Consider the following 24,576-nt stretch of genomic DNA (forward strand, 5'->3'; position numbering starts at 1 on the left):
ATAACTCAAGAGGGAACCAGAAATCTAGAGGAAGAAAAAAACCTTAGCCTGACCCCACCATTTTTGCCATTACTCTCCTGAAGTTGCCGGTAATAGGCTACAGGAGGAGTTGGCAACCTTTATAAAGTGGAATGCCAATTTATTTGACCATTTATACCGATCTGTGTGCCAGTTACGGTTGTCATATGCACATTTTCGTGGAGCAGTTTAATTTTATATACAGTTGAAGTCGGAAGTTTACATACACTTAGGTTGGAGTCATTAAAACTGGGTTTTCAACCACTCCACAAATTTCTTGTTAACAAACTATAGTTTTGGCAAGTCAGTTAGGACATCTAGTCTGTGCATGACACAAGTCATTTTTCCAACAATTGTTTTCAGACAGATTATTTCACTTATCATTCACTGTATCACAATTCCAGTGGGTCAGAAGTGTACATACACTAAGTTGACTGTGCCTTTAATAAACAGCTTGGAAAATTCCATAAAATGATGTCATGGCTTTAGAAGCTTCTGATAGGCTAATTGACATAATTTGAGTCAATTGGAGGTGTACCTGTGGATGTATTTCAAGGCCGACCTTCAAACTCAGTGCCTCTTTGCTTGACATCATGGGAAAATCAAAAGAAAATCAGCCAAAACCTCAGAAAAAAATGGTAGACCTACACAAGTCTGGTTCATCCTTGGGAGCAATTTTCAAATGTCTGAAGGTGCCACGTTCATCTGTACAAACAATAGTACGCAAGTATGAACACCATGGGACCACATAACCGTCATATCGCTCAGGAAGGAGACGCATTCTGTTTCCTAGAGATTAATGTACTTTGGTGCGAAAAGTGCAAATCAACTCCAGAACAACAGCAACGGACCTTGTTAAGATGCTGGTACAAAATAATCTATATCCACAGTAAAACAAGTCCTATATCGACATAACCTGAAAGGTCGCTCAGCAAGGAAGAAGACACTTCTCCAAAAGCGCCATAAAAAAGCCAGACTATGGTTTGCAAGTGCACATGGGGACAAAGATTGTACTTTTTGAAGAAATGTCCTCTAGTCTGATGAAACAAAAATAGGACTGTTTGGCCATAATGACCATTGTTATGTTTGGAGGAAAAAGGGGGAAGATTTGCAGGCTGAAGAACACCATCCCAACCGTGAGGCACGCCCTAACCTCAATCCTGTAGAAAATTTGTGGGAAGAACTGAAAAAGTGTGTGTGAGCAGGGAGGCCTACAAACCTGACTCAGTTACACCAGCTCTGTCAGGAGGAATGGGCCAGAATTCACCCATCTTATTGTGGGAAGCTTGTGGAAGGCTACCCGAAACGTTTGACCCAAGTGAAACAATTTAAAGGCACCAAATAAAATAAAATACCAAATAAAATTGAGTGTATGTAAACTTCTGACCCACTAGGAATGTGATGAAAGAAATTAAAGCTGGAATAAATCATTCTCTCTACTATTATTCTGACATTTCACATTCTTGAAATTAAGTGGTGATCCTAACTGACCTAAATCAGGGAATTTTTACTGGGATTAAATGTCAGGAATTGTGAAAATCGGAGTTTAAATGTATTTGTCTAAGGTGTATGTAAACTTCTGACTACAACTGTATAGGTAGGGGTATAGTGACTAGCAGCAGTGTGTGTGCGGCGTCAGTATGCATTTGTGTGTTGGCATATTTAGTGTGTGTTTTGGGATGTAAGTATGTGTGGGTAGAATCCCCAAAAAGGATCAATGCAGGTAGCAATTTGATTTGCTATTTAGTAGTCTTGTTTTGAAGTCTTATGACTTTGGTGTAGAAGCTGTTCAGGGTCGTGTTGGTTCCAAACTTGGTGTGTTGGTATCGCTTACTGTGCGGTAGCAGAGAGAACAGTCTGTGGCTGGAATCTTTGACAAATTTGTTGGCCTTTCTCTGACATTGCCTGGTATAAAGGTCCAGAATGGCAGGAAGCTCGGCCCCAGTGATGCACTGGGCAGTACGCACTACCTTGCAGTCAGATGCCAAGCAGTTACGATACCAAGCGGTGATGCAGCCTGTCAAGATGCTCTCGATGGTGCAGCTGTATTACTTTTTGAGGATCTGAGGGCCCGTACCACATATTTTCAGAGGCATTGTTATGCCCTCATCACAACTGTGTTGGTGTGTTTGGGCCATGATAATGATGTGGCCATCGAGGAACTTGAAGCTCTCTACCTGCTCCACTATAGCCCCATCGATGTAAATGGGGGTGTGCTCGGCTCTCCGTTCCTTGTAGTCCACGATCAGCTCCTTTGTCTTACTGATGTGAGTAAGAGGTTGTTGTCCTTGCACCACACCTCCGTAAAGGCTGTTTCATTGCTGCCGGTGATCATGCCTACCACCATCGTGTGGTAGGTGTTGGAGTCGTGTGCGGCCACACAGTCGTGGGTGAACAGGGAGCACAGGAGGGGATTAAGCATGCACCCCTTAGGGGCCCCCATGTTGAGGGTCAGTGTTGCAGATGTGTTGTTGCCTACTCTCACTGCCTGGGGGCGGTCCGTCAGGAAGTCCAGGATCCAGTTGCAGAGGGAGAGGTTAAGTCCCAGGAACCTTAGCTTAATGATGAGCTTCGGGGTACTATGGTGTTGAACTCTAAGCTGTAGTCAATGAATAGCATTCTCACGTAGGTGTCCCTTTTGTCCATGTGGGAAAGGGCAGTGTGGAGTGCAATAGAGATTGCATCATCTGTGGATCTGTTGGGGTGGTCCAGGGTGTCTGGGATGATGGTGTTGATGTGAGCAATGGCCAGCCTTTCAAAGCATTTCATGGCTACAGATGTGAGTGCTACGTGGCGATAATCATTTAGACAGGTTACTTTGGTGGTCTGCTTGAAACATGTAGTTATTACAGATGGGGTCAGGGAGAGGTTGAAAATGTCAGTGAAGACACTTGCCAGCTGGTCAGCGCATGCCCTGAGTATGCATCCTGGGAATATGTCTGGCCCTGCAGCCTTGTGAATGTTAACTTGTTTAAAGGTCTTACTCATATCTGCTATGAAGAGCGTGATCATACAGTCGCCCACAACAGCTGGTGCTCTCACGCGTGTTGCTTGCCTCGAAGTGAGCATTGAAGGTATTTAGCTCGTCTGGCAGTGTGTGACTTGGTTTCCCTTTATAATCTGTGATAGTTTGCAAGCCCTGCCACATTTGACAAGCGTCAGAGCCGGGGTAGTAGCATTTGATCTTATTGATGCTTTCCTGTTTGATGGTTCGTTGGGGGGCGTAGCGGGATTTCTTTTAAGCGTCAGCTGTCAGAGCAGCTTACCGATCGCTGCAGCTGTACACAGGCCATCTGTAAATAGCCCATCCAACCAACTACCTACCCCATCCCCATATTTGTTTCAGTTTTTCTACTCTTTTGCACACCAGTATTTCTACTTGCACATCCTCATCTGGACATATATCACTCCAGTGTAAATTGCTAAATTGTAATTACTTCAACACTATTGGCCTATTTATTGCCGTACCTCCTTCCTTCATTTGCACATAATGTATACAGATTTTTCTATTGTGTTATTGACTGTACGTTTGTTTATCCCATGTGTAACTCGGTGTTGTTTATGTCGCAATGCTTTGCTTTATCTTGGCCAGGTCGCAGTTTTAAATGAGAACTTGTTCTCAACTGTCCTACCTGGTTAAATAAAGATGAAATAAAATAAATATTTAAAAAAACTCAGGTCCAATTAATACTTTATTGTCATTCTTTGTTTCCAAGTTTACAGTTAGTTCTCTGTTTTGATGACTCTCTCTCTTCTCATCTACAGACCTTCCCTCTCCGGCCATGAGGGAGCGCCCTCCAGGTTGTAAAACGGTGTTTGTGGGCGGTCTGCCAGAGAATGCCACCGAGGCACTCATCGTGGAGGTGTTTGGCCAGTGTGGTGACATCATCGCCATCCGCAAGAGCAAGAAGAACTTCTGCCACATCCGATTCACTGAAGAGTTCACTGTAGACAGAGCCCTCTTCTTGTCTGGTACGCTTCCTATGTTTCCTATTAAACATCATGAAATGAATGCAACCTGTTTCCAGACCTTAACTATGCTGGTCAATGAGAAAACGACTAGGTGTGTTGTGGAATAAATGTTCCCTCTCTTGACTCAGACCATCACTATGCAGGTCAATGAGAAGACAACTAGAGGTGTAGTGGAATAAATGTCTTCGATACCCTTTACTATTGAGGTGACAATAGCAGATGTGTAGTTAAATAAATAGAGTTCTGAATGGAGGAAATGAATCACCAGTACCAGTCCCATTAGTCATGTGACACCAGAGGGTGTTTTGTTATCTTATCTCCTTTTTCCAGCTTAAATCTCTCTCTTTTCTAAAGCTACTAGACTCCAGCCACATCTTAAATCTCTCTCTTTTCTAAAGCTACTAGACTCCAGCCACATCTTAAATCTCTCTCTTTTCGAAAGCTACTAGACTCCAGCCACATCTTAAATCTCTCTCTTTTCTAAAGCTACTAGACTCCAGCCACATCTTAAATCTCTCTCTTTTCTAAAGCTACTAGACTCCAGCCACATCCTAAATCTCCCTCTTTTCTAAAGCTACTAGACTCCAGCCATATCTTAAATCTCTCTCTTTTCTAAAGCTACTAGACTCCAGCCACGTATTAAATCTCCCTCTTTTCTAAAGCTACTAGACTCCAGCCATATCTTAAATCTCTCTCTTTTCTAAAGCTACTAGACTCCAGCCACATCTTAAATCTCTCTCTTTTCTAAAGCTACTAGACTCCAGCCACGTATTAAATCTCTCTGTGTATGCAAACTGAAGGACATATATCACAGCCCCACAAAACGCAGAGAGGCAGAAGTCAACTGGAAGCCCACGCTAATTTCTCCCTTTTGGCAGAGACTGGAGAGAGAGAAACAGAGAGTGAGAGCAACAGAATGAGCGAGCGGGAGAGACACCAGAAAGAGAGAAAGAGAAACAGATATGAGTGGCAGAGAGAGAGAGAGGAAAGAAGGATGAGAGGAGGAAAGGAGGGAAAAGGAAAGAGGACCAATTAGCAATTTCTACCATGTCACTAGAGGAGCAATTAGTCTCTCTTAAGGTCTCCTCTATAAATTAGTATAGAGAGAGCAGAGTCGTTTCCTACTCCAACCGAGAAAAGCTACTTTAGCTGGGATGCAGCTGTGACAGAGGATGAAACAGATTAAAAATAGAGAGAGAGCCTCAGAGGGATGGAGAGACAGGTGGATGGACATATCATTTTAACCCAAATAGAGGATGTCAGGCATCAAGATAGAGATGCAGGTGGCTGACAGAAAGTGGTGTGTGTATTTCCCGCATTCTACTGCCCTGCACCTTTTCGATTAACAGAGTGAAATGTCACTGTGATGTTACCACCTGGTTCTAACTCTCTCCCCTCCTCCCTCCCCCCTTTGCTCTCGCTCCCCCCTCTTCCCCAGGCTACCGTATGCGTCTGGGCTCCAGTACAGACAAAAAGGACACAGGGCGGCTCCATGTGGATTTTGCCCAAGCCAGAGATGACCTGTATGAGTGGGAGTGTCGTCAGCGCATGTTTGCCAGAGAGGAGAGGCACCGCAGGAGGATGGAGGAGGACCGTTTCAGACCCCCCTCTCCTCCACTCATCGTCCATTACACAGACCACGAGTGTAGTCAGCTGGGAGACAAGATTAAAGGTGGGGCTCCACGACTTATCGAAGAGTATCCCTTTAATGTGTTTGATTGATGTGTGCATGCATGCGTTTGTGCGTTTGTATTTATAGACTTAAAGATGGCGAAAGGAAAGCGTATAGGCTTCCCCGCTACTGTAATCTTCTGTAGTACAAAAATATCCCCTCCCACAACTTGTACTACTTAAAGATGTCCGAATGTGAGGATTCCAGTGGAAAGTAAGTCAACATCATGTTTTGTGAATAACCGGTAGTGATGAGGTTAGCAAAACCGTTAGCCTCGTTGCTATCTTAGCCCAAACACCTTGACATGTTCTCCATTGACTGTTTCACAGAGAGAGCAGTAACATTTTAACTGCGGAAGTTATGAATGTGGCTTCTCTACTTTCAGTTGAGCTGCTAGATATGAACATTTGTGACAGCCAGGCAGCAGCCGGATGATTTTTCAGCGCCGATACCGATTATTGGAGGACCAAAAAAGCCGATACCGATTAATCGGACGATTCATTTTTATTTTATTTGTAATTATGACAATTACAACAGTACTGAATGAACACCTATTTTAACTTACTATAATACATCAATAAAATCAATTTAGCCTCAAATAAATAATGAAACATGTTCAATTTGGTTTAAATAATGCAAAAACAAAGTGTTGGAGAAGAAAGTAAAAGTGCAATGTGTGCTATGTAAGTAAGCTAACGTTTACGCTCCTTGCTCAGAACATGAGAACAAATGAAAGCTGGTGGTTCCTTTTAACAGGAGTCTTCAATATTCCCAGGTAAGTCGTTTTAGGTTGTAGTTATTGTAGGAATTATAGGACTATTTCCCTCTATTCCATTTGTATTTCATTAACCTTTGACTATTGGATGTTCTTATAGGCACTTTAGTATTGCCAGTGTAACAGTATAGCTTCCGTCCCTCTCCTCGCCCCTACCTGGGCTCGAACCAGCAACACAACGACAACAGCTACCATCGAAGCAGCGTTACTCCATGCAGAGCAAGGGGAACAACTACTAGAAGGCTCAGAGCGAGTGACGTTTGAAACCCTATTACCGCGCGCTAACTAGCTAGCCATTTCACTTCGGTTACACCAGCCTCATCTCGGGAGTTGATATGCTTGAAGTCATAAACAGCGCAATGCTTGACCCACAACGAAGAGCTGCTGGCAAAACGCACAAAAGTGCTGTTTGAATGAATGTTTACGAGCCTGCTTCTGCCTACCACCGCTCAGTCAGATACTTAGATACTTGTATGCTTGTATGCTCAGTCAGATTATATGCAACGCAGGACACGCTATATAATATCTAGTAATATCACTAGTTAACTAGTGATTAGGATTGATAGTTTTTTATAAGATAAGTTTAATGCTAGCTAGCAACTTACCTTGGCTTACTGCATTCGCGTAACAGGCAGGCTCCTTGTGGAGTGCAACGAGAGAGAGTCAGGTCGTTATTGCGTTGGACAAGTTAACTGTAAGGTTGCAAGATTGGATCTCCCGAGCTGACAAGGTGAAAATCTGTCATTCTGCCCCTGATCAAGGCAGTTAACCCACCGTTCCTAGGCCGTCACTGAAAATAAGAATGTGTTCTTAACTGACTTGCCTAGTTAAATAAAAGTATTAAAAATATATATTATAATTTTAAAAATCGGCAAATCGGCAAAATCGGCCCAAAAATACAGATTTCCGATTGTTATGAAAGCTTGAAATCGGCCCTAATTAACCGTCCATTTCGATTAATCGGTCGATCTCTAGTATCTACACATCTCTTCAACACATCCCGCTGCTCTTACTGTATTTGTGCATTGACTCTTAGGGACCTCGTCAAAGTGTGTTATGTTGATAAGCCTATTAGCTCCCTAGATGTGTAGATGCATTGTATGACATTGAAGGTGATAATTATGTTCATCAGATGCCACAGCCTCACAGTTAAACACTCATTCAGTCCAACTCTGAATAATCTATGGGCCCTGGTCATTGTCAGTGATTGACTAGTATTGATACCTACTGAGAATGTGTATTAATAATGGAACTGTAGTTACCAGGAAGGACTAGTGACTGTCGAGGGCCTGGAAATCTAAATAATTCTATAATATAGAGTAACACCTCAGCGAGTTCTAGTTATGACACATTCATTTCTGACACCTTGATTCAATATCGAAAGCAGTGATGGATGTATGTGTGTGTGGGGAGGGGGTCCATGTGTGCGGGGGAGGCTTCTGTGGGCTTCATCTTAAATCAACTGAAAAGACTTCCAGCTGCTCAATCTGTGTTAGTATGTGTGTGTTAGAGAGCCTGTGAGTGATTTGTCATTTCTCTCATACCCTCTCTTCCCCTCCTTGTGTCGAGTTAGAGGATTTATTAGGAAACCAATTAGCACTAATCAAATGTAATGTAATGAGCAACCAGTGTCATTATTGGTGCCTGGAGAAATGGCTATACGCAGAAACAGAAGAGTGATCAAATTAAGATCTTACATCTGTACACTCTAGATGACATGAAATGATCAATCCCATATTGGTCTTTCACAGTCAGGCCAGCCCAAGCTGCACTGTGCAAGTAGGCCTACTAGACTGTCAACTGAGTACGACATTCACAGGTTTCAGATGTTCAACAAATCAAATTAGTTTTCGCTCTCAAGTCACACTTTATTCATAGAAAAACAACAATTGGATGTTCTAAGCCCACAACCATGCTTAAACCACATCAGGAGACCACTTGAGGCCTGGGAAAATTATCATTTTCAATTAATCTGAGCAGGCACCTAACACTGTTGCTTGGTTAGCAGTGTTTCTGTAGCGTTTGCAAAAACAAATGCCCACTGGATTGACGCAAATAATCATGATATCAGGTATCGGTTCATTTTTAGCTAGTTAACATTTCATTTTTGGGAAAGCCTTTCCATTTACCAGAAGACGGTTAGGCCTGTCATTAACGTCACTATATTTTTCTTGTTCCTTAATTGTTTGAAACCTGGACTTTTTACTTCATATTATGAGGAATGTCTGACCTTGCTTCAAAGTAGCCTGTAGCCAAAATCCCACCATAGAAACGCGGAGGCAATTATTTTATATAGACTTTCTCATTTGCGCTTTCCTGTTCTATTGGTTTTCAAACTTTCTTTGTCTAGCAGCCAAAGGCATTATCCTAGTCGTATTAACAACCCATGATTTCCATTTTGTAGCATTTGAGCGTAGGCCTACCGCTGTGTGCGCATTGCAGCGCTTAAAATGTGAAGAAATAATAGTTTATCAACATTTTAAGCTAAACATTATGTTCTGTTCCATCAGCCTTATTAAATGATACGGCATATACCTCCACTACTTTGATACGCATCGTGGGGATTCAAATGTGAGTATATGCAATTCCCACTGAAAACAAAGTGAGTATACGGTGTATTCCGGCGTATACCCTCCATTACACCACTGAGTGTCATTAACAATGAAAATCAATAACTCTCTTGTCTCTTGACATCACCTTATCAGTCTACGACCCAAAAATGAATAATGCAAAACAGCCACTGTTGTTCATACAAAGGCATTTGAAACATTATATTTATTCCATTCATTCACTGCCCTCTAGTTCACATTCAGAGCAGTACTGGAGAAAAGCCAGAAGCTGTGGTGCCATTTATAATGAATTTGAGGGATTTCATTAAAGATATCACTATTCTTTCTCCTCTCCTGTCTCCCCTCCTTCCCTATTCTCCCCTCCGTTCCTCTCCTCTCCTGCTATCAGCTTTGGGATGAATTAATACACTTTTTTTCTCTAATGAACTGTGACACATCAAGGTCTCCACAGAAATGGTTTGGTCTGCAAACACTGTGACTTCCTGCTTCTCTGCTCTCTCTGTGGTGCCTCTCTTCTCAGTTCACTATCAGGCCTTGATACATAGGACAGAATAACTTTCAAACCATCCTACTGAATTATTTGTTATTTAATGCAGAAATTCATGTTCTAATTCTGAATCCAAGTTTCAAACCACAAATGGATTCTTACCCCTAACCCTAACATTACATCTTTTTTTGACCCCTAAAAAAATCTAGCTACTGACCCTAACCTCAAGTTTGACTTTAATAACCCTATCCTCTCCTCAGATGAGGCAGCGTTTGCAGAGGCGGTGCGCGTGCTGCTGACGTGGGTGGAACGCGGCGAGGTGAACCGTCGTAACGCCAACAACTTCTATTCCATGATCCAGTCGTCCAACAGCCACATCCGCCAGCTGATGTGTCAAAAGGCCACCCACGAGAAGGAGATGGAGGAAGCCAAGGACAAGTTCAAGAGCGCTCTATCTGGCATCCTGGCACAATGTGAGTACACACTAGACTGACATCACACACCCACATACAGAGGGAAAGAGAAACATGTCCCACTCCTTGCGTTCTCTTGAGGCAACGTCAACATTGTCTCTGTAAAAGTTCCCCATACTCAAGTGATTTTCATGTCACAAGTTCACTTGTCCTATTATTACAGGTTAGTGCTCCATACATGATGGAACAAATACTCGGGACATTAAACAGAAATGGTATTTTCTGAAAACACACACACAGCAGGGCACAAACCCCTTTATGGGAATACTCTTTGAAGGAGCAGTTTGGCTGCTAAAGGCCAGTGATGGCAGCAATAACACTGAACAGGTTATTTAGGGAGCTGTTAGCTATCTTTCTTAGCACATCATCATTAAACCCAGAGTGGCCATCTCTCTAGCTCCATCTCCCAATCTCTCTCTCCATCTTTATTGTCTTTCTACAAGCTTCCCTCTCCCTCACTCTCTCTTTCTCTCTCTGTCTCTCCATCTCTCCATCTCCTAGTGATTGACACCTTGAACACCTCTGTCTGAGGAGAGCAGCTGTATGGCAGATTCACTAATGAGGCTTTTAGGTGCTAATCTCACTGTCACTCCTGTAGAGCTGACCTTGGGTCAGTCAGAACCATTAGACTACCCAGGTCAGCCAGAGACATTCAGATATTACCAGTACCTGGGTCAGCCAAAGACATTCCGATATTACCAGTACCTGGGTCAGCCAGAGACATTCAGATAATACCAGTACCTGGGTCAGCCAGAAACATTCAGGTAGTACGAGTGCCTGAGTCAGCCAGAGACATTCAGGTAGTACCAGTGCCTGAGTCAGCCAGAGACATTCAGGTAGTACCAGTACCTGGGTCAGCCAGAGACATTCAGGTAGTACCAGTACCTGGGTCAGCCAGAGACATTCAGGTAGTACCAGTGCCTGAGTCAGCCAGAGACATTCAGATAGTTCCAGTACCTGGGTCAGCCAGAGACATTCAGATAGTACCAGTACCTGGATCAGCAAGAGCAAATTCATATAGTATCATCCAGAGGTGGGACCAAGTCACTCAAGTCAAGACCGTCAAGTATCAAGTCAAGTCTCAAGTCTTTAACTTTGAGTTTTTTTTAGTCCTAAACAAGTCATAATGTGCTCTTTTTTCACCTTTATTTAACCAGGTAGGCCAGTTGAGAACACGTTCTCATTTACAACTGTGACCTGGCCAAGATAAAGCAAAGCAGTTCGAGACATACAACAACACAGAATTACACATGGAATAAACAAACATACAGTCAATAATACAGTGTGTGCAAATGTGATCGACTATCGAGGGTCGCTATGGGGCGCAATCGGGCGATGTAGGCTCGTACACAATTGCCCAACCTAGTTTTAGGAACATCAGGTAGGATTTAGACTACCAACTGCCTAGCTAGTTGTAGCTCAGTCTTGGGTGCAATGATCATGTTCCCGCGCTGACTGACTGTGTAGAGGCTCATTGATTTAACTTTACGCTAGCCTACATGATACACTAGTAAAGTAATAAAATATATAGCTGTCGGCTATATTAGCCACGACTTACCGTTCTTTGTGCAGCTTCAAATGTCGAACAAAGTTAGAAATTGTTGCGCCTCCGTCTGCAATTTTCTTCCCGCATGTTTTGCAAGTTCCAATCCATTTTTTTTGTTGATACAGCGTTGTCTTTATATCATCTTTCCAAGGGCTAAATCTGAATTTAGCCGCCAACGTTCCTCTGCACTGCCACGCACAATTTGATTGGCTGCTGTCCGATTCCAACTTTAATCAAATGAAGAGTTGATGCGCTGCACACTTTTTTTAATAGCATCGTTTTTCATATTTAGGCTTGGGGAGGGTATCGAGTCAGAAGGCTCAAGTTCAAGTCAAGTCATGAGTCTTTGGTGTTAAAGTCAAAGTCGAGTCCAAGTCATCATATTTGTGACTCGAGTCTGACGCGAGTCCAAGTCATGTGACTCGAGCCCACACCTCTGGTATCATCATCCCATCCATATTATCATTCTGAGCGCCAACTGGGGAACTCATTAAGCTTGAGGCGGGACTACCCTGGGGCATGTTGGTAGTCTACAGATGTAACACTTGTTTGTCAGCCGTTCAGCTGTAACTCCTGTGCTTCAATAGACAACATCCCAAAGGGAGCAGACATAGTTTTATAAACCTGCTTTAACCTTCTCTGTGGCAGTCTCTCTGTATCCCACAGCTGTGACAGGCGTGACACTAAGAACCAAGGATATAACACACTCCCATACCTGCAGGGGGGGATTAGAGATATCCATGTCTGAGGTTGCAGGAGACCTGTGATGGGCGGAGCTACCTCGCACAAGGACTATATGAACGCGTTCGGGTGATCATTGAATGGCGATGATCTGTCATTGGGCCTGTGAAATATTGATATCACATACAGTAACTTATGTACTAAGTACTCTTTCTATTGTGGGATTCATGAAACCTCCGCTTCAATGGCTCTCGTTTTTGAGTATGATTGACACCAACACAATCGCCACAGATAGACATAACGATAATCACATAGACATAACAATCATCACAGACAGACATATAAACAAAGAAATCATCAGAGATAATAAAATGCGTAGCAAAGAAACACCAACTGTAGCCACTCAATGCACTCTAAATTCTTACAAAAAGCATGCTGTTGTATACCTCTTGTGTGTTAAACTAGTATTTAGGAGCAATGTTTATTTGATGATAAAGAAGGTACGTTTGTTTTTTGGCCCCGCAAGTACAGAATCTAGTGTTGCATGTAGAAATATTCCAGTGAAATCTCCCCCCCAGAGGTCTGACACAAACTCCTCTAGTGGACGTTAGCCTGCGTTAGCCTGTGGTCGGCTGATATGAAGGAACCCATAGCCATATAATCAAAGTAAGTAACACCTCTCTACATGAAAACAAATGGAAGCAATTAAATGAGTCATATCGATGATTGAAAAGGTCAAAAGGGAAAATGTATAGCTGACCTGATTCACAACTGCCAATGCTAAGAGCATGCAGGAGTTCAGATGTCTTTGGTGATACACCACCTACAGTAGTGTGTTAGCATGGACATTGAGATGGAGCACATAATTGGTTTTCTTTATACAGTGATGTATTTGAAAGAACAACGTGGGTCTCTCTCTTGTTCTCTTTTAAAGTCCACCCTCCTCCATCACAATAATCCATACAAACATGTATTTCTATTCAGGAGTTTGTCTGCGGTTTCACCCTTACAAATGTCAACACAGACTTTGGTGTCCTGGGAGGCGGGGATACACTGTCGTTCCGTGAACAAAGCCACATCCATATTTACCAGGATTTCTCACAGCTGTACATTTGAATACATAGACATGTTGTTTCCAAATGTAATATAATTCAATATCACATATCCCTCCATTTGGCATTTGGTTGTTGTCACCTTGAATGGAATGGTTCCTTTAAAAAGCCTGCTCTGAAGCAGGTTATTTAAACAGGGGATGTGTCCAAAATGGCACCCTATTCCCTATATAGTGCACTGCTTTTGACCAGAGTCCTGCTTCGTATTTCACTCAGGGTGATCTTTATAGAAGATCACAGCTAGATTTGGATCTGTGTCCATCAGGTTTGGTGGATTTTAGTTTGTCTTTTTGCCACTGCAAATTTCATCTACAAGATAAACCTGGTTGACAGATAGTTAATGGCCTCATTTAGAAATGCTGGCACAACTCTAGCTGGAGTTCTACAAATAACAACAATGAACATACACTTATCCATCAGCTATCTCTCGGACTCAGACACACACACCCATAAAAGGCGAGGCCACAACCTATACTTTGCTCTCCCCTTCCTTCCCCATCAATCTCTTCCATCAAATGAAGGATTCTGAGAAGCCACTACTGATCTAGACATAAACCTCTCACTCCACCATTTCTTCCCTTTCTACCTCCCTCCCTGTCAAGGCTACAACTGTGGTGGCCCTATTTACTCCCCCCTTAGATCATTAAGACCCCTTTGGCAAAAAGAGAAACCCTTTAACATGACCTGTTCCGATATAAAGCTGTGGTAAAACTGTGGGAGTGTTCATGCTTCCACATTGGACTTCACAAATGAAAAGCTGACCAGTTCTTAAATATTGTATATTATGAGTTGTTGAACATTTATTGAACTATGTCTTGTGTGAGTACTCTGTCTGGACAATCTGTGACTATGCTGCATTATATCAACAGGTGAGTAAATGGGTCATTCTGACACGCACACACTCAACCATACACATATACACTACACTCACACACATTCATTATGAGAAACGAAAAATGTTATGACAATTAGTACAGTCTCACAATCTCTAGCTTGATCTATTTTCACCTATTGAGTCATTTTCTCCATTGCTCTGGGTTCACACACTGAGCGTGTTCTTGTAACTAATCTGAGGCTGGTTGTTAATACCAGGCCCAGCTGTCAATCACAGGAGTGATTAGGAGGGTGTGATGAACAGACACCTGTCTTACACCAGCCCTGAATCAAAGCTGTCATCTTACTCAGGCTCAGGGATATGACCACTCAGCCCTTCTATTTAACCCACGATAAGAACAGTAATGAGGAGAGCCAAGTTGTATCCCAAATTGCACCTTGTTCCGGGGGCACTACATTTGACCAGAGGCCTATGGGCACTGCGTAGGGAATAGGTTGCCATTTGACACACAGCCCCAGTCTCAGAAACAGGCTTTAGACACAGAGACAGCCTTTGATTGTGGCCTTCAGAGCGTCTGAGTGTCGTCGAAGATTAGATGTGTTGTAATTAAAAACAGGAGAGGCTTTAGACGAAAAGAGGGTTTCAGTTAGTGGTAGAGACTTTACTTTGATCTCTTGATAAGATCTCTGTCCCTTCAGAGAATTCCCTTGTTCTACAGTCAATCTCTACTGAGTCTGTATCACTGTGGAGGAGAGGAGAGAAAGAGGAGCAGGTAGTGTGCGTGGGCACGTGCGTGTGTGTGCAAGCAAGTGTGTGAGGCCATGGTCAGGGCAGGGGTGTGTGTGAATAGAGCAGGAGCCTGCTGCTAGGCGTCTGATCTTCCTGTTGCGTTTTTAGGACGGGCTCTCGAGGCGGGGTGACTCACGACTCTGACCCAGAGCTGTACTATACAGTATAGAACAGAAAATGACAGTAAAAACACATCAACATACAGTAAGGTGTCTTCCTACCTGATTCCACTTTCTCACTCCTCTGCTCCTTCCCACCCGCCCTCTCTCTCTCTGGATGGTAACTGGCCCCTGCATCCCCTGCTACAGTTGAGCAGATTGTGTCTGTATTCCACGCTGCTTCCAAACAAAAGGCATGGGACCATTTCTCCAAAGCTCAACGCAAGAACCTGGACGTGTGGCGCAAGCAAGCAGAGGTTGGTCCTTTTACTTTTTCTACAATTATTTAAGCATTCTATTAATTTGGTGAAGTGCAGTATAGTCTCCATATTATTGTGTCCTTTATGTGAACAATATGTAAACATCTCTCCAGTATTCCAGCCTCCAACTACGTTTTGTGAAATTCATGGTGTTGTCTTGGCAGGATGATTTGTGTTGGAGTAGTAAAAGCAAACACTAGCTTTAAAACAAGGCTTAACATTAGCCTTATATTAATTTAAATGGTAAAAAGAACTGGTCCTAAAATGGAACCTTGTGGTATTCTTTAAGTATTATAAAGGAACTGAGATTGTAGAACATCAACATTAAGTACTAGCCTACGAGGTAAATACTAGAGCTAGCCTAATAAACACAGGATGAAGGCTAGGCTACACCCTTTCTCTCTACTTAGTTCAGTCCCAGACTAGGAGCTCCGGTCAGGACCAGGTACAGGCTACTTACCCCTCTCTCCTCTGAAGGGAGTCCAGTCCGGTGAGTGCTCAGTCTCACTGCCAGGAACAGGTAACAGTAGACTCACCCTTTACCTCAACCAGAGTACACTGGATCTCTTTTTACATAACACCTCAAAACACACTTATGTTTTCTTTATTTTATGACCCTCTGATTGTGCTTTCTTCCAGTAGGTGAATGTTGAAGGAATTCTAAATTCCTCCGTATTATTTCCCAATCAGAATGTAATACTCTGTCAATGCATTCGAAGGGTTTGTAAGACCCTTAATTTATAAGAATGGACAGAGCCCCGGTCTTAAAAGTCAGGTAACAGCGTTTAATTCAAGAGAGTACTGGGTACATACACATTTTTCCACAGGTTATAAACTGAAAATGACGTCAGCGTTTTCTAAATGTTCTATCTCTTCATGACACTAGTAGAGAGGCCCTATAGTTCTCGAGCCTTCCCTCCTCGCCTGAAGCCAAGGTCAGTCAGAGTAGATAGCATTCTAGACAGTCTGGAGATAGTCCGTCCCTGCCATCTGGAGATAGTTCATTCATTTGTACCAAGGCACTGTTCTAAACTCTTGACTATATTATATACAATTGGGAATGGGAGCAAGAGAGAAAATTAATATATGTACAGTACATAATAGCATTTGGACTAGTCAGTCCTGATTGAAATGTATACATAATTAGTCATCATTGATAAAAATTCCCTTAACATATCCACCCTTTGATTAAATATTATACATTCAAACACAAATTGTAGTTATATTGTAATATTGAAAAGCCCATTTCTATTTTTGTTAGAGATATTTCTTGTCATCAAAACATCACCTAAACATAACCCAACACTTGCATTCGCCATAACTGTTTCTCAGGCCTACATCAGAATCATAACTCTTCTTATCAGTATTTTTGTTACAATCTTCATTAAAAAACAGTCTAATATTGAGATGGGATACAACCTAGCCTCCCTAAACATCAAAAATTGTCTCATCAAATATAAATTCCCCACAAATAAAAGATCCAGATTCGTCCACTTGTTCTGTAGACATGCATTCAGTCCTCCACGGGTCAGAACCTGGAATCTGCCCATACCGCACAAATGTATACATAATTAGTCATCATTGATAAAAATTCCCTTAACAATGAACAAATAACCTACTTTAATGTTTTGTTTTGTGTAAAATGTAGGTCATGCTCAGATTTGTTCTCTATTTCTTCGTTGTTTCCAACAAATGCTGCATTAATTACCACAAACACGTTTCCCTCTTTAATGGAGGGTGTTCAAGTGTGGTGCTGCTGTCATTTTAGGGCCAAACGGGTAAGTTTGATCTGAGTATAAATCTCTGAGGCCACCAATGTGTAAACAGCAGATATGGTGTGTAATTAACAGCCTAATCTCTATCTCACAGTAACACTGACACGGTCACCGTGGATCACAGGCTGGAGACAGTGTAGCTCTTCTATGGAGATCCTAGTGCAGGAGATATATGCACGGTGCACGGTGGCAGTGTATAGGTGTTCTGTAAAGTGAGAATCATTTTTATGTGCAGGTCATGTGTAACTGACGGTATACAGTTTGATGGGTTGGTAGCTGTGTGTTTGGGTGAGTGTATATCATGATGGACTCAATCAGAGGTATAGCTGGTATGTCTTGATCTCAGACTGTAGAGATTCTTATGCTCTAAAGGTAGGTGTGAGGTGGTGTGTGTAGACTAGTGACATCACTCCTCACTAAGAAGAAAATTACAATCATGCCTAATTTACCCCTTGCGTGTATATACGCAACACAAGAACCCAAGTTCATTATTGCAGGGTTGCACTTTTCTGTGTACGTTTGCTACGTAACTATGCAGGACCACGGTTTTGCATAGGTCATTGTAGTTCTTGTGTTGGGTAAAAAGGTAAAAATGTGGCTTAATACACATAAACATGACATTGCCTGTTTATTTTTCACAGCATGGAGCTAAAACATCCCTGCACACATCTCAATGAAGCTCTATGTGAATATTAATGCATTAAAAACACAGTTGCAATATAATACAGTACAATCCTAATGACACCAGGAATAGAACTCTGGAGAGTTAACAACTCATACTGAGAACTGAAAGTGCCTCTTTGTGTATAGATGCATATTAACACTCTACTGTTGGCTGTGAATATTCAGTTATTGTGATCCAGCAACACTATTCCCTGCAGAATCATAAGCATGCGTATGGTGATACCTGGAACTGAGCTTTTAACACAGATGTATCACCTTCTGTTGTAAGTGTAGATGGCTTAATGACGCAGCTTTACCCTGTCATATACTACTGTCAATGGATATCTGTCGTCACCAGGGCCAATCTTTTACTGTTCTACTGGACATAATCTCTGTCACCACAAGGGCCAATCTTCTACTGTTCTACTGGACATAATCTCTGTCGTCACAAGGGCCAATCTTTTACTGTTCTACTGGACATAATCTCTGTCGCCACAAGGGCCAATCTTCTACTGTTCTACTGGACATGATCTCTGTCGTCACAAGGGCCAATCTTCTACTGTTCTACTGGACATAATCTCTGTCGTCACAAGGGCCAATCTTCTATTCTTCTACTGATTTTGTCAGACCTTGAGTCTCAGGGATCAAGTCCTTAGAGGAATATTAGAGCTCTCTTATTGGGAGTTTATTTATTGATAGACAATGTCTTTCAATGCAGAAAGACTGTTGTGGTGTGTGTGTCACTGTGCTGTAAATGGAGAACAGTGATGTAGCAGTCACACAGTAATCCAGCAAAAATATTCCAACATTTCCCCAAAATTCCTAGGTTTTCCAGAAATCCTAGTTGGACGATTCCAGATTTCCTGTTTATTCCATACTGATTCCAGAAATCTTCCAACCAGGAAGTTTTTTCCCACCCTACAGCAGTATCTTTATTGAAGGTCTGTATTTGTCAGACAACAGGATGCACAGAATAGCAGGACTGAAAGAGTGCAGAAGTTTCACTTACAGTCTGAAACAATCACAACAAACATCTGCTACCTTCCATCCATTCGTTTATCCATTTGCCTCCTCACACAGTCACTCATCCATTTACCTTATTTATCCATTTACCTATTCAGATCCAGCCATCTATCCATTCCACGAAATGGGTGCCTTTTGCTTCCCTTTGATATTTTAAGTAGAAATTATGCACTGATACTGAATTTTAAAAGCTTGTTATTTTAAATGAAGTGCACGGTAATATATACCACATGGATCATTTAATAAATCTGATTTTTCTTTACACAAATAAAGGATTAAGTAAGGGTTCTCACTCTTTTTGGTCTATTTACACGTCAACCCTCTTCGCCCAATTAATTTGAGGAACATTTTACTTTATTAAACTTTCATTATGTGTGAAACATGTATCATTCTTAATTTCGTGAACACCATATGGTCCAGTGCTCTTCACCGCATGAGGAGTAATGGCCGAGGAGTAATGGCCCCACAGTAACTTAATAGGTTTGATATTATATATCAGTGTATTTGTACAAGAGATACTTGATCAATGAGAAAATGTTGGATTTATCGCAAACATGCCTTTAAATAATATTCTGAAAGAAATATGAATGCAACATGCAACAATTTCAATGATTTTTTTGAGTTACAGCTCATATGGAAATCAGTCATTTGATATAAATTAATTAGGCCCTAATCTATGGATTTTACATGACTGAGAATACAGATATGCATCTGTTGGTCACTGTATATACAAACGTATGTGGACACCCCTTCAAATTAGTGGATTCGGCTATTTCAGCCACACCCGTTGCTGACAGGTGTATAAAACACAGCCTTGCAATCGCCATAGACAAACATTGGCGGCATAATGGCCTTACTGAAGAGCTCAGTGACTTTCAATGTAGTGGAAAGGATGCCACCTTTCCAAAAAGTCAGTTCGTCAAATCTCTGCCCTGCTAGAGCTGCCCCGGTCAACTAAGTGCTGCTATTGTGAAATCTTTATTTGCCACATGCGCCGAATACAAGTGTATACTTCCCCATGAAATGCTTTCTTGCAAGCCCTTAAACCAACAGTGCAGTTCAACACTTTACATGTTGGGTTTATTTTTTTATTCAGTGTAGTTACGCAGTTGCATAAGTGTCTGTGACAGGGTTGACAGTGTGCAGATAACATGCTCTTAGTTCATAGGATTTTAATGCATGTGATGGGGAAAAGTGTTTTTCCATAGGCTAAACATATCCTACATGCAATAGAAAGTTGAACGAAAATATATTTGAAAGTTAATTTCTTTAGAATGTGCATGTCCAAAAGGCACCTATATGTGGAACAACCCAACACATCTATCCATCTCTCAACTACACATATTTGTCTTCTGGTACAGGGTTTCCCAACTGTACCAGAAGACAGCCAGTTATTGTCATACATAAGACTGCCGGTCTCGCTGTGATTGACCGTTAGTTAACATAAACACGTTTAGTATCTCCAGGCCTCCGCTCATACAAGCAGATGTGTAGCTTTGTAATATGTATAAAAGTCTAAGTAAATTGAATACACACCATCACAATGAATCCAATATTTATTTTTGTCAGGTCTGAAGAAACATGATATGAAAATGTTTTATTACAGAAGAAGGGAATATGAGTTGGCCTACTGTACGTTATCTGGCTATGCTCCATGTCGGTTCGTTTAGCTGACAAGATATGCTTATAAGTCCCACACCATTATTTTATATTATATGATTTTATAGTAAGAAGAATGTAATTGAATTTAGCTGAATAAAATAGAAGGGTCAATGTTGAGCATAAAAGTGATCATTTGAAACAGGTCCGAGATTTAGAGTTATTTGGCAACTTTAGTTGTGAATGATGCAATCCTTAGAATGTCTTAGAAATCAAAATGTATATGGGCTACATGATTGTATTGATGATTTGAGAAAGTAGCAAAAAAAAGCTCACTCTCTGTTCCTTGACTTAGGCTGCACAGCTGTCCTCTGCACAGCTGAACCTCTCCCCCTTCCATTTGTTGCTACTCGCTGTTTATTATCTATGCATAGTCACTTCACCCCTACCTTCATGTACAAATGACTTCTAACCTGTACCCCCACACACTGACTCGGTACTGGTACCCCCTGTATATAGCCTCATTATTGTTATGTTATTCTGTTACTTTTTATCATTTTTTACTTTAGTTTATTTAGTAAATATTTTCTTAACTCTTCTTGAACTGTACTGTTGGTTAAGGGCGTGTAAGTAAGCATTTCACTGTGAGGTCTACACTGTTGGTTAAGGGCTTGTAAGTAAGCATGTCACTGTGAGGTCTACACTGTTGGTTAAGGGCGTGTAAGTAAGCATGTCACTGTGAGGTCTACACTGTTGGTTAAGGGCGTGTAAGTAAGCATTTCACTGTGAGGTCTACACTGTTGGTTAAGGGCGTGTAAGTAAGCATGTCACTGTGAGGTCTACACTGTTGGTTAAGGGCGTGTAAGTAAGCATGTCACTGTGAGGTCTACACTGTTGGTTAAGGGCGTGTAAGTAAGCATGTCACTGTGAGGTCTACACTGTTGGTTAAGGGCGTGTAAGTAAGCATTTCACTGTGAGGTCTACACTGTTGGTTAAGGGCGTGAGGTCTACACTGTTGGTTAAGCATTTCACTGTGAGGTCTACACTGTTGGTTAAGGGCGTGTAAGTAAGCATTTCACTGTGAGGTCTACACTGTTGGTTAAGGGCGTGTAAGTAAGCATTTCACTGTGAGGTCTACACTGTTGGTTAAGGGCGTGTAAGTAAGCATTTCACTGTGAGGTCTACACTGTTGGTTAAGGGCGTGTAAGTAAGCATTTCACTGTGAGGTCTACACTGTTGGTTAAGGGCGTGTAAGTAAGCATTTCACTGTGAGGTCTACACTGTTGGTTAAGGGCGTGTAAGTAAGCATTTCACTGTGAGGTCTACACTGTTGGTTAAGGGCGTGTAAGTAAGCATTTCACTGTGAGGTTTACACTGTTGGTTAAGGGCGTGTAAGTAAGCATTTCACTGTGAGGTCTACACTGTTGGTTAAGGGCGTGTAAGTAAGCATTTCACTGTGAGGTCTACACTGCTGGTTAAGGGCGTGTAAGCATGTCACTGTGACTGTTGGTTAAGGGCGTGTCACTGTGAGGTCTACACTGTGGTTGGTTAAGGGCGTGTAAGTAAGCATTTCACTGTGAGGTCTACACTGTTGGTTAAGGGCGTGTAAGTAAGCATTTCACTGTGAGGTCTACACTGTTGGTTAAGGGCGTGTAAGTAAGCATTTCACTGTGAGGTCTACACTGTTGGTTAAGGGCGTGTAAGTAAGCATTTCACTGTGAGGTCTACACTGTTGGTTAAGGGCGTGTAAGTAAGCATTTCACTGTGAGGTCTACACTGTTGGTTAAGGGCGTGTAAGTAAGCATTTCACTGTGAGGTCTACACTGTTGGTTAAGGGCGTGTAAGTAAGCATGTCACTGTGAGGTCTACACTGTTGGTTAAGGGCGTGTAAGTAAGCATTTCACTGTGAGGTCTACACTGTTGGTTAAGGGCGTGTAAGTAAGCATTTCACTGTGAGGTCTACACTGTTGGTTAAGGGCGTGTAAGTAAGCATTTCACTGTGAGGTCTACACTGTTGGTTAAGGGCGTGTAAGTAAGCATGTCACTGTGAGGTCTACACTGTTGGTTAAGGGCGTGTAAGTAAGCATTTCACTGTGAGGTCTACACTGTTGGTTAAGGGCGTGTAAGTAAGCATTTCACTGTGAGGTCTACACTGTTGGTTAAGGGCGTGTAAGTAAGCATGTCACTGTGAGGTCTACACTGTTGGTTAAGGGCGTGTAAGTAAGCATTTCACTGTGAGGTCTACATGGTTCACACTGTGAGGTCTACACTGTTGGTTAAGGGCGTGTAAGTAAGCATTTCACTGTGAGGTCTACATTGTTGGTTAAGGGCGTGTAAGTAAGCATTTCACTGTAAGGTCTACACTGTTGGTTAAGGGCGTGTAAGTAAGCATTTCACTGTGAGGTCTACACTGTTGGTTAAGGGCGTGTAAGTAAGCATTTCACTGTAAGGTCTACACTGTTGGTTAGGGGCGTGTAAGTAAGCATTTCACTGTAAGGTCTACACTGTTGGTTAGGGGCGTGTAAGTAAGCATTTCACTGTAAGGTCTACACTGTTGGTTAGGGGCGTGTAAGTAAGCATTTCACTGTAAGGTCTACACTGTTGGTTAAGGGTAAGTAAGCATTTCACTGTGAGGTCTACACTGTTGGTTAAGGGCGTGTAAGTAAGCATTTCACTGTGAGGTCTACACTGTTGGTTAAGGGCGTGTAAGTAAGCATTTCACTGTGAGGTCTACACTGTTGGTTAAGGGCGTGTAAGTAAGCATTTCACTGTGAGGTCTACACTGTTGGTTAAGGGCGTGTAAGTAAGCATTTCATTTCACTGTTAAGGGCGTGGTAAGCATTTCACTGTGAGGTTACACTGTTGGTTAAGGGCGTGTAAGTAAGCATTTCACTGTGAGGTCTACACTGTTGGTTAAGGTAAGCATGTCACTGTGAGGTCTAACTGTTGGTTAAGCATTTCACTGTGAGGTCTACACTGTTGGTTAAGGGCGTGTAAGTAAGCATTTCACTGTGAGGTCTACACTGTTGGTTAAGGGCGTGTAAGTAAGCATTTCACTGTGAGGTCTACACTGTTGGTTAAGGGCGTGTAAGTAAGCATGTCACTGTGAGGTCTACACTGTTGGTTAAGGGCGTGTAAGTAAGCATTTCACGGTAAGGTCAACACTTGTACTCGGTGCATGTGACAAATAAAGTTTGATTTTATCAAGTGATCATATTTTCACCCATCAGAATATTATCAGTTTAATATATTTACTAGTATGTAAAATTTGTTTTGATTATGAATGGTCCAATTCACCTTCAGCTCCAATCCACTGTGACTCTGCCCAGGAAATAGACCCAAACAAAAAGCTTATTTCTCTCAAATTTTGTGCACAAATGTGTTTACATCCCCGTCAGTGAACATGTCTCCTTTACCAAGGTAATACATCCACCTGACAGGTTTGGCAAATGAAGAAGCTGATTAAACAGCATGATCATTACACAGGTGCATCTTGTGCTGGGGACAATAAAAGGTCATTCTAAAATGTACAGTTTTGTCACACAACACAATGCCACAGATGTCTCAAGTTTTGAAGGAGCATGCAATTGGCATGCTGACTGCAGGAATATGCACCAGAGCTGTTGCCAGATAATTTAAAATACATTTCTCTAAGCCGCCTCCAACATTGTTTTAGAGAATTTGGCAGTACGTTCAACTGGCCTCACAACCTCAGACCACGTGTAACCACACCAGCCCAGGACCTCCACATCCAGCCACCCGGACAGCTGATGAAACTGTGGGTTTGCACAACCGAAGAATATCTGCACAAACTGTCAGAATGCTTCTCAGGGAAGCTCATCTGCATGCACATAGTCCTCACCAGGGTCTTGACCTGACAGCAGTTCCTCGTCGTAACCGACTTCAGTGGGCAAATGCTAACCATCGATGGACCACTAGCATGCTGGAGAAGTATGCTCTTCATGGATGAATGCCGGTTTCAACTTTATCGAGCAGATGGCAGACAGTGTTTATGGCATCGTGTGGGCAAGCGGTTTGCTGATGTCAACGTTGTGAACGAAGTGGTGGTGGTGGGGTTATGGTATGGGCATGCATAAGCTGACAGAGATGGCCGCCTCGCTTCGCGTTCCTAGGAAGCTATGCAGTTTTTTGTTTTTTTTACGTGTTA

General features: G+C 42.2%; 1 protein-coding gene across 4 annotated transcripts in view; it reads left to right on the plus strand.

Moving 5' to 3' along the window:
* Window positions 1–24,576, plus strand: part of LOC115129601 (ecto-NOX disulfide-thiol exchanger 2-like) — a 164,989-nt gene that overhangs the window by 83,344 nt on the left and 57,069 nt on the right. For all 4 annotated transcript variants that reach the window (XM_065018692.1, XM_065018689.1, XM_065018690.1 and 1 more), the window contains exons 4-7: window positions 3,784–3,990; window positions 5,429–5,662; window positions 9,755–9,967; window positions 15,239–15,345. In XM_065018692.1, coding sequence (XP_064874764.1) covers window positions 3,784–3,990; window positions 5,429–5,662; window positions 9,755–9,967; window positions 15,239–15,345 — 761 coding nt within the window. The remainder of the gene's footprint in view (window positions 1–3,783; window positions 3,991–5,428; window positions 5,663–9,754; window positions 9,968–15,238; window positions 15,346–24,576) is intronic.

Source organism: Oncorhynchus nerka, linkage group LG5, assembly GCF_034236695.1.
Source record: "Oncorhynchus nerka isolate Pitt River linkage group LG5, Oner_Uvic_2.0, whole genome shotgun sequence".
Classification (NCBI taxonomy): domain Eukaryota; kingdom Metazoa; phylum Chordata; class Actinopteri; order Salmoniformes; family Salmonidae; genus Oncorhynchus; species Oncorhynchus nerka.